This window comes from Buceros rhinoceros, unplaced genomic scaffold, assembly GCF_000710305.1.
Source record: "Buceros rhinoceros silvestris isolate BGI_N320 unplaced genomic scaffold, ASM71030v1 scaffold2266, whole genome shotgun sequence".
NCBI classification, from domain to species: Eukaryota; Metazoa; Chordata; class Aves; order Bucerotiformes; family Bucerotidae; genus Buceros; species Buceros rhinoceros.
Window position 1 is genome coordinate 189,995 of NW_010417998.1, and position 13,803 is coordinate 203,797.

At 48.0% G+C, this 13,803-nt stretch overlaps 1 protein-coding gene across 1 annotated transcript; it reads right to left on the reverse strand.

Annotated features, from left to right (window-relative positions):
• Positions 1 to 1,499: 1,499 nt before the first annotated feature.
• On the reverse strand, positions 1,500 to 9,910 carry LOC104495396 (protein shisa-6 homolog; the record flags this gene model as incomplete). The annotated part of the gene is made up of 2 exons (XM_010138360.1): positions 1,500 to 2,050; positions 9,758 to 9,910. Coding segments are annotated over 2 exons (704 nt in total), but the record flags the coding sequence as incomplete, so codon positions are not given.
• Between the last annotated feature and the right edge of the window lie 3,893 nt (positions 9,911 to 13,803).

Sequence of the window (13,803 nt, forward strand, 5' to 3'; positions counted from 1 at the left end):
AACCTCTGGGACCCTTTCCTGGCCACAGAAGTGTGTTCTGGTGTAGGTTCTACAGAATTTTATAGGAACAAAAATACAAGGAAAAAAAACCCAAATCAAAACCAACAAAAGATAAAGCAAAGCCCATTCGGGCTAGAAAACCAAAGATAAAACCCTCGCAAATTCTGGACCCATGAGTCTACATTTGAAAGATTTTACAAATATACAGTATCTAATTAGCGTTATACCAGATATACAACATGCCCATTTATTATAATTATGCTGGATATATAATTTATATGCATGAAATGTAACTCTCTTCATGGTTCAGGATTGGTACTCGGTGGAACTGGAATTTGGAAGGTTTTCTCTGGGCGGGGCATGGAGAGAAAATCATGGAAAATTACCGACCTGCTTTTGGGCAGACAGACACCCTCAGCTTTGTGCTTCTGCTAAGGGCTCGAAAAAGATCTGCTACATATGGAGTTCTGGGATGTAACTGAGAGGAGAAAATATCCTCAGAAACATGGCAACTGGGCCAGTGGAAAATGCTCTATCAGGAAAATAAACTTCTGGGGAGAAACCCAGGCTGGGTGAAACGCGCGGTAGCTTTGCCTCGCAGGGGTCTCAGTGGAGTCAGGGCTTCCCCCAGCACGGGTCAGCGGAGCGAAGCTGAACAAATTCTGGCAAGAAGCTGGAGGAAGATAAACCCTATTCCTCCTTCGTATTTACATGGCGGAGACACCGAGATACTAGAATGAGTGGAGAAAAGGGTCTAACAAGCATTTCAGCATATTTGTGCTTATTGAACACATCAACCCCACTACTTCCTACACTGAGAGAGCAGGCGATTTGTAGGCACTAGTATATTTTCATCTTATGAGTATATTTAATATAAAATAAAACTTGATTTCTCAGCCAGGCTATTCCTGTCCCTAGATCTGCCAGTCCCCGAGGAAAGTCTGCCCTTGAATTCACTCCAAGGGTGAGGAAGAACAGATGTATGGGTGCTGGCTGGGACCGAGCTGTCTGGGGGGACCCCCAGCAGCCTGCAGCTGACCTACTTGCTACAGAAAGGCCAAATGTGATGGCTGGCGTGAGGACTGGGAGCAGGGCCCCTTCCCACCAGGATGGGGTGCTGTGTCTCCTCTTCCCTGTTTTGGGCTGCATGAGACTGTGTCTACTTGTAGCAACTGAAAAGTCCTACATTCATAAAACCAATGAGATAATGCAGGTGAGCCCTTGGAAGGAGCCGTCTCCCACTACGGCTTTCTTTGACAGAAACTGATGCACGTCAGGAAATTCCCTCTGTTATCCCTCACTATCGTCTCTTGGCTTGCTCGAGTTCTATGTCACTGATGAAGGGGTGGCTTTAAAAACAAGAAGGTGGGTGGGACTGTCAGAGAAGTCTTTTCAGACACTGAGTTATTAGAGGTTATCTTGGCCTATAAGGCCACTGCAGTACGGGGTGCTGTGGCCACCCCCGTCCTTAATGAGTATCTACAATGCACAAGGTCATATCAAACAGTCACCTCTGTTTTGCTCGCTGTGCGGTAGTGATGGTGGTGTCCTGGAATATAATGCAGTTGTTCTACCGTGTTGTGCCGTCGGGAGGCGAACGCTTGGCGCTTGGCAGAGGTCGGGTTCATACCTAAGGTATTGTACAAGTTATTTGAGGCACTAGGATGGGAGTGCATTTTTGTCATCCGGTAGCGATCCAAGACGGGTGTTGATACAAAGACGTCTGTGTGTGACAATGCCCGTGACATAGACTGCTCAGGGTACCCCGACCGCTCCGGGGAGAGCAGGGGATCTTGGGAGTGGAGGCGCTCCGCGGACAGAAGCTGCTCGTCTGAGAGGATCCGTTCATAGGACATGCTAAACTCCTCGGGCATGATCCTCTCAGGAGACAGCACTCTGTCCTGGGACATGGCCCTGATGGGACGGCGGGGCCTGTCCCTGTGGTTGGTCTGTTGCGACATTTTGATGACGTTGATAGGGAGCGTGCCCCGGGCTGCCAGGTCGGGCAGGTGTCTCCTCCTCATGTAGTATTCATCAGCCTCTTTGTCAGCTGGGGGAAAGGAAAGGGAACGGTTAGAACTGTCAGAGCGTTGTCCCACGGGGTGAAAAGGGGCCCCACAGCCCTGGGGCAGCCTCCTGGGGAGGCCCGAGGGACCATCCACCAGCAGGTGGACCTGGGCAAGGCCATCCATGTCAGAGAGACACCAGCCCCATGTGGATTGTGTCGCCCTGGGCTCGTGGCAGACAGAGCGTGTTCTAAATCCATGCAGACAGGTCTAAGTCCCTGCACAATACATCACACCTTCTCACGTGATACAACAGACTCTATGTGCTGTCACGTCCAGACTGTGGTATCGCATGATTTACACAAACAGCGAGTTACGGAGAAAGTATCAGATGTCACCTTCACGACACACTTACGGAAAAAGCACAGAGAAGGGGAGCTGAGGCAGGTGAGCTCCCCGTTTGAGGAATATCATACCTCATTTCTGGCCTCTGATGTGGATGTGCATGTGGTCTGGAATCCATGAGTGACCTCATCACATTTTTAATTACTGCTTTTTAACAATTGCAAATACGATCACAAAGAAGGTTTGGTGGGCATGGAATGCTCTCTTCAAGACACTGAATCATCTGCCTAAGGTTTCATTGTCCATTTTTTCAGACCCCTTGGTTGATATAATAGAATTTATCCCGTGGAACGTTTCTTGCTCAGTTTGCTGCTTCTGTACCTTACACTATCTCTTTCCTGCTTGGAAACTTAGTGCACAAACACACCTCCCCTCCTTGTTTTGCCTTTCAGACAAATGCCTCAGAGAAGATGTTGGCTACTGCAGATACATCCTGATAGATCACCTTAATCCCACAGCAGCTGGAATGACCTGATTCAACCAACTTGTAATCTGAAGGAGCAACTCCACTATTATTTAAAAAAAAAAGCAAACAAAAAACCCCAACAGATATACAAAAACTTTCTAGTAAACCCATTTGATGCTCGTATGCCTTAAACTGGAGATCACCCACCTGGAAGGAGGATGAGCAGCCCTTGAGCTTCAAGCCCAGTGCAGCCTGTGAGCTGTCATGATGTGCCTGTAGCTGCAGAGGTGTGAAGTGTGTAATACCCGTCCCTTACGAGAAGGAAGGTGGAATAAGTGGAAAGAGCACAACGCTGGCCTCTGTGGGCCAGGGGATGGAGGCATGTTTAATGCTCAGTGCTGACCATCTGTATGAGCCTTCTTCCTCATTTCTTTGTCTGAGATGGTTTCTTGATCTGCTCAAAAGCATCTCCCATCCTTTCTGGCTCATCAGTGACTTCAAAAAATCCCGGAGTGAGACCATCCCAAACACCTGGCAGGAAGCCGTCCTCTCCTTGGAGAAGACAGCACAACACCCGCTGGTGTGTGGGAAGGGGATTCCTCATGCAAAGGTAAAGCAAATGTCTTCACCTTACAGAGGAAACAAGGTTTCTTGTAAAGTGACTATGGGAGGAGCCTGGTGGAGAGACTGCAGAGCTGGGAACACACACACATGACCCAGTATGCACCTTCCCTGCCAGACCTGAGCAAAGTGTTGATGGGCAAAGACTTCATCTCCTAACTGTCCTGAGCAGCTCTGGGGACTTGTCATAAAATTCCTTTGGAGAGTCTTTCGCTTATAGGACAAGTATGATAAAGATTTATGATAATGGTAATAAAGAGGAACCCCATCGATTTTCTCCATTTCAGTATTCGGTAGCAGGTGATGTAAGACAGGAAACTCTCAGAGGGTGGAAGAGGGAAATTTCACATGCATGGAGTTTCTGAAGATATTTGAGTAATAAAAAGAGCAAAGTCCTGCTGCTGGACAGTCCGGGCAGTCGCGAGGTGGGTGAGGTCCACTTCCGATACTTGGAGTCTCTGTAGGCATTCAACAGACCCAGTAGTTCACTCGGGTGTGGAAGTGCCCTGTTTCCTCTGACACAGCCACAAACCTACAGGTTTTATGCACCACAATGGCTAAGAAATTAAGGCAATTGTCTGGGTGTCCCATGAGGCTGTTTGCTTTTGGAGGAAATGTCAATGCCTCATGAAATGTGATTGGTGCTGACAACGTCCCAGAAGGTCGCTCACAAAACCGGTTACACACTGATGCCTTAAGGTCTTCAGCCAAATCCTGGAGTGCCGTAGGCATCCAGTGCTGGATGATCTCACTCATGAAGTTCCTCATCGCTCCCTTCAGCACCTCCTGGACTCTGATTCGCATGGTCCTGCAAACCACAGAGGTGTGAGGACTACCCAGAGCTCTCCTGTGCTGGAACGCTGTGCTGGGATTTGCTCTCCAGACTATCTATTGTAGGAATGAGTCTTTAATTGCAATCAAAAATTTCTTGGAAGAGTGTCTCATGGCAGCTATCAGTCAGCAGCTCCCCTGGCCTCAAACTCTTGTGTCTTTAAAATCACCTGCTAGAAAGCCTGGGGAGGACTGGGGGAATTCCATATGGCCACAGTAATTTTAGATATTTTTGCTCCATAGTGTGGCCATAGCCACACGCTTGGTGTGCACAGCTTCAATAGTGACGCTTCAGGCTGGGTACAGAACAGGAACTGAGCAATTAGCACTCTGGCACAGGGCCTCTGCTCTGGGTGAGAGAAGTTCTGCTGGATTTGCCCAAGTGACTCTAAATAGATGTGATTAAAGCAGAGAGCATCCCAAATGGAGATGTGCTTGGCCGCTCACACCTGGCTGCGGTACCTGCCAGCAGCAGCTAAGCCGGCTTACGTGAGGTTTCCAGTGGTCTGACTCTGCGAGTGAGGCAGCAGAACCGCGTGGCAACATTGGCACAGCTATTCCGGGAACATTTTCAGGTGTAGACAAACTTCACAGCTCCATCTCGAAGGAATCAAAGGCAAAACGGCCTTTTACCGTGAACAACAAGCTAGTTTGAGTAGGCACTAGATGACATTTAACAGGCTGTTGCCTCTGAAAGGTGGTGTCAGTTCACCAGCGTTGCTGGACCAGTCATGGAGAGCATAGGGTGGCAAGTGGCTCAGCAAAGCTCTGTAACCGCAGCCTTTCTGCACGCAGAGAAAGCAAGGAAATGAATACAGCTCCAGGCTTTTGAGACTGGAGGCACCCAGTGGGTGCGGGTGGGATCTGTGGACCTCTGTCATGTAGTTTGTTAAAATCAAGAGGTCTCCAGGACCTGAAACCATCCAGGCTGATTCATCTCATCCTCATTGCACCAGCAAGTTCACTGGGACAGTGAGCCTTTGATACGGCTACTGCTCATCTTCTCATTGATGCTCATCTGATAACCGACATGTGTAATTCTACCCGAAATAAAACTACAATCAAACATGTTTCTCCTTCATGGATGTGCTTAAAAATTCAAAAATTTGTCCTGAGTGGATTCCGAAAGGCCAGAACTGCTGAGCAGACAGAGAGAAATCACTGCTGTATTGACCGACAGAGACGTCTCTCTTTGTTCAAGTCCATCTCTTACTTCTGGGATTTCACTCATGTTTTTCAAACATTTGGAAGTGGAATTACTGAAAGCACATTTTCTACACAATTTCTAGGCTTCTTCCATTGTTTCGTTTTGTTATGTTTTGTGTTTCCTGCCCTTTCTTTCTCCCTTTGCCAGTTTCTAGAACGTTGTCCAGGACCAATCACAGCAAATTCCAGGAGTCTGTGAGCGCTTCATCTGACCCGGCTTTAGGGTAAGATGATTTGCCCCTAGATGCCTTTGTTTGCTTCTGTTTGGAGGGAGATCCCCCAATGATGCTCTTACTCATGCATCTCAACACGTCTAAGATGCCATCGCAGGAAGGCAGAGCACAGCTCTGAAACGTGACACATTCATGGCATTACTTAAAGGTAATTTCTTTGCTTTTCTTTCCCTGCAGTTCCTCTTTGGGCTTGTCTCTCCTGTTTTAATTGGCTTTAACATTTTCAAGCTGCCTAGTCATTTGTGATGATTTTTCTTAGCCAGTAAAGTGGTTTAATATGCCTGAAAATATTAACTTCCTGAGTGAGTGACCTTTTGCACTTAGCTGGAAACAGCAATTCCCTGGAGCACTGGGCAGGACGGAATTAATACGGCTGCTCCTGCTCAGACGTGTGTTCTCACACCCATCCTCTCACCAGTGCTCTTCCCCTGCACCAGCCTGACAGGGTGGTACCTCAGAGGTGGTACCCTGACCCTCAGGGATCCTCCTTCCTGGCTTCACAGGAACAACACCCGATGGGTTTCCTGCTGTCTGTACCTTGAAGTAAGAGCCATGGCAGCAGAATGTTTGCATGGGACCTAGTTCTGGCTGGCTTCTATGCAGGCAGCAACCTCTTTCCTACAGCCCCTAAAAGGCCTGGGCCATCTACAAGCCCTTGCTCTGGAAGGAGAAGAAGTCATGGTGCTGCTGAATCAGTCAAATGCCAGCAGAGCTGGGTGCCCACCCTACAAACCCAATGGTGAGGACCTCTCCTCAGTCTGGGCACATTCCCTGGGGACACAGAGGGACAGGAAGCAGGTATAGCTCATCATCTTCTAAAGGAGGTTGTACCTTATCAGGCTCAAAAATGAGGCTTGTTATCCAGCAAGAACTTGTTGGCTTACTGGAATAACTCTGGTGTCAGTGAGAGACTGGGACCTTCAGCAGGTTCGTAGGGAGGTGCCAGTCCTTCCCTGGTTATGGAGATGCCTGCATCAGACAGACGAGATGCCTGGTTGCTGGATGGCTAAGGTAGGGTGAGGTGGATCTGACCAAACCCTTGCTGAGCTCTGACTCCTCATCTCTGGCAAGCAGATAGTAAATATTATTTCTTCCTGGATATGCCTTGGTTATAGTTTAGATGTTCTTGGGCACAAACTGTCTGTCACTATCTGTCTCTGCTAACTGGAGAAAACTAAGTGACCTTTAGCTGTCCAGCAAGCCTGAAGAAACCCAGACAAATAGCTGAGACACAGATTAAAAAAGTATCTAATGCCTTTTGGTTTACTCGAGTAGAAATATTATGTTTGTTAATGAGCTCTTCACAACATTCTTTTTTTCCCTTAACCTTGGCAGGAAGTTCATTAGAAACAAGTGATTTTAAGTATGAAAAATAATCCCCCAATAATTCACTTGCAAAGCCCAACATTTAGTTATTACTTTTTTTAGATTTTGTGTTGCCTTTAGCCTCTTCATATGGAAGAGGAGAATGATATCACTGGCATTTTACATGGGAAGGTCTAGGAGCTGGGTGCCTGTTTCTCCTTGGCTCTGGAGGAGACCAGCTCTAAGAAAGCAATGCAGTGATTCTAGAGGTGCTGAGCGACTGCACGCCCAGCGGGATCGAGGAGTGCTCAGCACTTCGAGAGCTGAGACTGCCTGTTTAGTTACTCAGACATGCAGTGTGACGCAGTGAGTGTGGTATTTGCTGGGTGCTTTGCCAGAGGGTGGGTTGGTGCCTTGCAAAGATGCCTGAACCATACCTAGACCTGCAGCTGATGGGTCAGTAGCTGGTGTTTCCATTGCAGCATGCAGGGAATCCCTTTGAAGGCTGATGTTGCTGGAAAGTTAGGGGTGAATGAATGCCAGTGGCTGAAGACCAGCTCTGGTGTTCTTAGATTCATGTATCCTCTGAAGGGAAACAGGGGCACTGACTGTCCAGAGGGTCAGGAAAAGCTCAGGAGAGGGACGCTGACTATGCCTGTGAGGACAGGGAAACTTGGCATCTTAACACGAGCCTATTGTTGTCATTTTAGACAAATATTTAGGAAATGCAGTGCTGAAGTTCCACACACTTCTGCTATGATCTGCTGAGGGGCAGGATGGTCTGGTAGGGCCTGTCCTTTCTTCAGCTGCTGAGCAGAAGTTTCTGCGCCCGATGGGTCAGCCTGCCAGGAGACCACTTGGTGAGGTGTCACTCAGTGCACAGGGAGCAGTGCTCGACGAGAGTGCGGGTACACTCAGTGTGAGTCAGGTAAGAGCTGCAGAGCAGCAGGAGGATATTGTTCAAACCTGACATGCACTTCCAGATGTTGGCTGTGGAAGGGAGGGAGTTTCAGTTAACAAATGTTTGTGGGTTTTAATGCTTCAGTGAGATACATCAGTAACTTTTATGTGGGTCTCAAGGAGACTTCACTGAGCATCTGCACAATATGTAAAGCAAGAAATGAACCACAGGTTGGGAGAGGTCCTGGCCATCCTTGGCGTCACGACAGGAGCAGCTGTTTTTTGCAGTTCCGAACGTGTTCTCAGTGATGCCAGGACAGGGATCTCCCAGGCTCTGAATAGGAAGTACAGACCATGGGTAACCCTGGCACTGCAGAGCACAGATGGAACATCAGGTTTTGGGGCTATGCAGAGGGCATATTTTTTGTGCTGAGGAATTTTCATTTCAGCTGAGAAATGAAAATAAAGCATCACCGTGAAATGTGGGACTTTTAAAGCAGGAATAATACAATGCCGTGATTTCAAGGGTTTTCCGAGATCAGATAGTATCTTCAAAGCTGCTCAAGAATATGGATCATTCATCGCTGGGATGCAGCAAAAGACAAATGCTAATGATTGGGTGTGTGGGATCCAAATGTTACCAGGGAACAAAGCTCACGGCGGAAGCAGAGTTGTGCACATGGCAGAGAAAACGGCTCCAGTCACGATATGCCTCATCTCTCTTCTCCAACATGTTTTAGCATGTGCTTACTTTTAGGCACATCAGATGTATTTGTGCTAATGTTAAATGGGTACCTAAGTCCCAGGTTGACATGGAATGGGTGGCCTGAGGTTTTTATGTGATACATTTCCATTCCATTTTGTCTTCTGAAAAATCTTCCACGGAGAATTGTTACGGACAGCCCAAGAGCTTCCCTAGCCATTCACTTTGTGTGTCTCAGCTGGCTAAATTTGGAATGCAGATATTTTTATAGATGGAGGAAGGAGAATCTACTCCTCATCCTCACCTACCTTCAAGAATAAACACACAGGTGATTTCTCTAAACTAGACAGCGTAGATACATGGCTGCATCCAGAAAATGCTCATGGAAACATACACACTGCAAAACTAATGTCAGTCTGGAGAGAGCGTTTGCCCACGCAAATACCACCTACATCATAACCCCACCAAAGCCAAAGAGTTGCTATCAGCAAAGCTGATGGGCTGGAGCATTTCTGGAGAGTTGGCAGAACAATGCGATACATGAAACAGCAAGAAAGAACAGATACTAACTGGTGTGGACTGGGGAGTGAGCAACACGCTGAAATAGCAGAGACGCACCATGGATCAGCGTATGACACAGGGTGGGACCTGGTCCGGACACATACACCATGAAACACGGCAGATTATGTACTGCTCAAGGCAGGCAAATGTGAAATAGATGCTCCCAACCATTTCAGCAGCTTTCTGTTGGCCTAGATTTGTCATCTGGTTCCAGCTACCCCCCTGGATGGTGAGATAACTGCCCAGGGTACGCTGAGGTAAGCTCGGCTAATCTCGGGGAGCCAGCCTGGCTCTTCTCAACAAAAGAGGATTCTCAGATGACTCTGTCAGGAGCAGATACGAGGTGGAGTAGTGGGAGCAAGGAGGACAGTAAGCCAAGAGCCACATGTGCTCTCACAGTAATGAAGTGACTCTTTCTCTATCCTCTTCCTTGATGGGAAGCAACATCCAAAAGAATCATTACCAGGGATGCCAACTCAGGCAGGACAACACCACCGGGAAGGTTATTGCCTTAAAATTGTGCCCACTGCGGCTCACAAGCAAATGAGATACAAAGGAAATGAAATGAGCTGACACCTACTTAGCCTCTTCAGAGAAGAATATTTACTTGGGTTTGTCTTGACGGCAGACTCATAGGATGGTGGGAGGTGAGAGAGGTTCTGGAAGGACCGGGAGAAGGACAGGTCATAGGGTTCGGTGGCAGAAGTAAGGATGTTGTTCATTCGCGGCTTCTCTGCAAAAAGAAAAACAACAGAGAAAGGCATGTCCACAGCGTGCACCAGACCAAGCTGAGCGAGGCAAGCCGTTCCCACAGACCCCAGCAGCGAGACGAGCTGTAGCTGAGCCAGCCTCGGGGACAGGCTGTTGGACATAATTCAAACTGGCACCTGCAGATCAGTGAGAAATGGATCCTGTGGCGTTGTTTCCTCCTCCACAGGGATTATGGAGAGAAGCTAACTGCTGCCTCAACAGTGCCTGGGCCAACCAGCTCTCCTCACAGCGGGGTGGTGGCTCTGGTGGACTGTCACCTCTTTTACCATGGAGGGCTTTGTCATGGTGCTGAGCACTGACTCCACTGCAGCCTGCTTGTGTTCAGGCAGCATCACCTACCTCTACGCCTGCAATCTGTGCTTCCCCCGCCTCAGAGACAGGGGAATGGGTCTGTGGGGTTATTTTAACTGGGGCTGAAAACGAAATTCCTCTTTCATTGTGCCAGATTTCTGATTAGTGCTCTGAACCTGGAGGCTCCTGAGCAAAGCTGGTTCATGGCCCCAGGAGTTCTGGTGGGCTCTAGGGATGTCCATGCTTCCCCTGCACACAGGGAGCTGGGGGTGCACATCTGGGTGCAATCAGAAGACAAGACAAAGTTTGGAGAGGTTCCTGAGGCAGGAAAGGACATGCCATCCCTGAGGGGTGGAGGATGCCCCTCTTCTTATTTTCATTTTGTTGGTCACTGAGGGAGTCCCCAGCCACTGTCAATAAAGATTAGCACTGAGACAAAGTTTGGAGAGGTTCCTGAGGCAGGAAAGGACATGCCATCCCTGAGGGGTGGAGGATGCCCCTCTTCTTATTTTCATTTTGTTGGTCACTGAGGGAGTCCCCAGCCACTGTCAATAAAGATTAGCACTGAGCCTGGGTGTTCAAATTTAAGCCCAAACAATCTGCAGAGGCTTGAAACCATGGTCCTTTGCTGCAAGCTGGATGGAAAATGGTCTTTCATCAGCTCAGCCAAAGGACAGTGTGTTTATAACTCCCAGGTGTTCAGATATTAAAATAGGCAGATACAAGAGTATTAAATAGCAGGAGCTTCAGTTATTAGAAGCGAAGCTAGAACTGCTACAGTGGGCTCTGCAGGAGCTTGCAGCAGTGGTGGGATTGATTTAGCTGATGCAGAAGGTTAAGGAGGTGCCGTCTGCAAGTATGGTCTGAAAACTAAACCAGAGGGCTAAATTCACTGCCACAGCTGAGGAGCGGCAGCATGCCCAAGGCTTGGTTTCCCACACTCCTTTGCGCTCACAAAGAAGGTGGCAACGGGTGCTCAATATGCACGCACACACTTCAGGACCTCTCTTACCTCCTCTGAACCGTGGACTGGTTGAGATTAAAGCACAGATTCTGCATCAAAGTGATAGAGCAGCAGGGGAATTTCACCTCGACAAGTGCGTGGGTTTTTGTGCAATGTCCAAATATTTGCTAACTTCTCCCATCAAAATTTAAAACAATATCCACCCAAGTTAAGTGCAGATATTTCAGCAATTTTCTAGACCTGAGTCACAAATTAAACTGTTTCTTGGAAAAAAAAAAACAAAACCAAACCATAATTGCAGGAGTCAGGTCATCTCCTCCCCTGCTGCCTTTCTCCTGAGTGAGGTCCTGTGTGTGTTAGCAGAACATCTTCCTCCTCTCTGAGCACTCATGATTCGCTACATCCTTAATGCTCTCTGTTGCTTAACAATGGATCCAGCAGTTCCCACACTCGTCTGTGTGTGGGGTGCAGAGCTGCCTTCACAACGCCTCTCCCACTGTGACTTCCCCAAGATACTTTAAACCTTCTGTCACCTGCCCTTCACACTGCACACGTTGCACATGCTTCTCAGTCAAAGACAGGCTGAGACAGTGTTGTCTTCTGGAACAAACCTGTTGGTGGTTTCCCAAAGCCAGGGTGGGCAGAGCCCTCCTCTGAGGTCTCTCTCACAGGGAGTTGCATACCCTGAGCTCAGCTCAGGGCCACCTGAGCCATGGGATATACCCATGGCCAGTATGGTATCAGAATATATCTGTACATATCAGTATCTGATACCATGGCCATGGTATCAGAAACACCCACAAAGGGCTGAAAGTAGCAAGGTGTGACCTTTCAGAGATCTGATGCCACCCATGCTTAGGCACTTGAACTACAATCACCCTGTCAACAAACCCACCACTTGCTCCTTCCTGTCCTCAGGGATTCCTCATTCCTCGCACTCCGCTGCTCCATGAGCTTCCCGCAGAACAATTCGTAACAGAGCAGCCTTTCCCAGCCATGTCCAGGGGAAGACCGTGAGCAGAGGAAGAGCTTCCCCTCTCTTTGAGCACCAGTTTGGCCCCAGCTTGGGAAACCCCATCCTATGAGATCCCCCACTGCTGCCAGCACAGCAAGGTGAGTGGGAAGGAAACTGCTCTGTCAGGAACTGGGGCTTCACACGCTTCAGTGAGCCCCGGCACACTGTCCTCTGGGCTCAACAACTGACAAGCCTCTGCCAGAGCATCATTTTTTACCCAGTTCTGAGAAAGCACAAGGCACTTTCTTACAGAATTTAGCAGTGGTGGAAATTTCCTTTTAACAATGCAATAACCATCTTGGTTAATAAACTCCTCTTTCCTGATGCTTAGTATGTCTCTGCACTCCTGGAATAAGGTTATTGTCTGGCAAAAAAGAAAAAAATAGAAAAAGAAGCCAAACAAACAAGATAGCCTCAAGTGAGCATGTAGCTAATGTGTCATCTCCCTGAGAGCATTATTTTCTTGCTGATGACTCCAACCCATGTCTAATAGACTGACTGCAGGATTAGGAAGTGCATCGCATTCATCAGGGCGCTGGAAACAATTGATTAGATAATATCCAGTAAACAGAGACTGTATCAGCGCTGGAACTATGTCCCCACTCCTGTTTGTGCTTGTGTGGCAAGGACCCTGGGGTAACAGCTCTTTGCAGATTTCTCAGCCAGAACCTGTATCTAATCTCCATTTCGCATGGAGGTTTGGACATGCTGAAATAAGCCCGCTTGTGCGTATGGAGTTTGTGTTCAGTGCCAGAGCAGGAGCGTTAATTGACTGCTTGCATGAGGGGTGTGAAATCAAGTGCCACACATTTATCTGATGGGCTTGTGCAGGATCGGTGCATCTTCTTACTGCTTTTTCCATCCAGTCGGTCAGGAGCAGACCGTAGTGATGTCAGCAAATGAGAGGTCACCTTGAAATCCACTACCCATCACTCAGCAAAACAAGGGATAAACTGAAATGACCGAAGATAATTTCAGATGCCTTTTGCATAATGTAGTTTGAGGGCAAGATCAGAGAACTGAGAGGCTCTAGGAGGGAGAAATATCTTGTGCAGTTTATAAGCTGGGACCTGTTCAGCAGAAGTTTCTTTGTACTGTTCACTTCTGCAATGTATTTGAGTCATGCTTTCCTTTGGTCTCCTTTCTGTTCGTGGTGTTTGTTGGCACCTACGGAAGATGCAGGAAATAATGAACAGGATGTAAATAAAATGTTCTCCCCGTTCTCTGCCAGGCAGCCGAGGCTGTATCCTGCTCTGTGCCCAAACACTCCGACTCATTCCCATCCAACTCTACATTCTGGGCTATTAGTCCACATTTTCCTCACCACCATCCTGCAGCCACATTTCATGTCTCTCCGATACCTCATGTATTCTGGGCACAATTTGCAAAGTTATTTGCCGAGGAAGATGGAGGAAATGAAGCTCACCCAGTGCACAGCACATACCACAGAGATGGGACCATCAGCAGCAGTGCTGTTTCTCTGGATTTTTAAATTCTCTTTGCTGCAGCCTCGAAGCATCCACTCCTTTTTACAGCCAATGCAACATCTTAAAATTCTGCCAGCGTGTGTCTGATTAATTCAGCA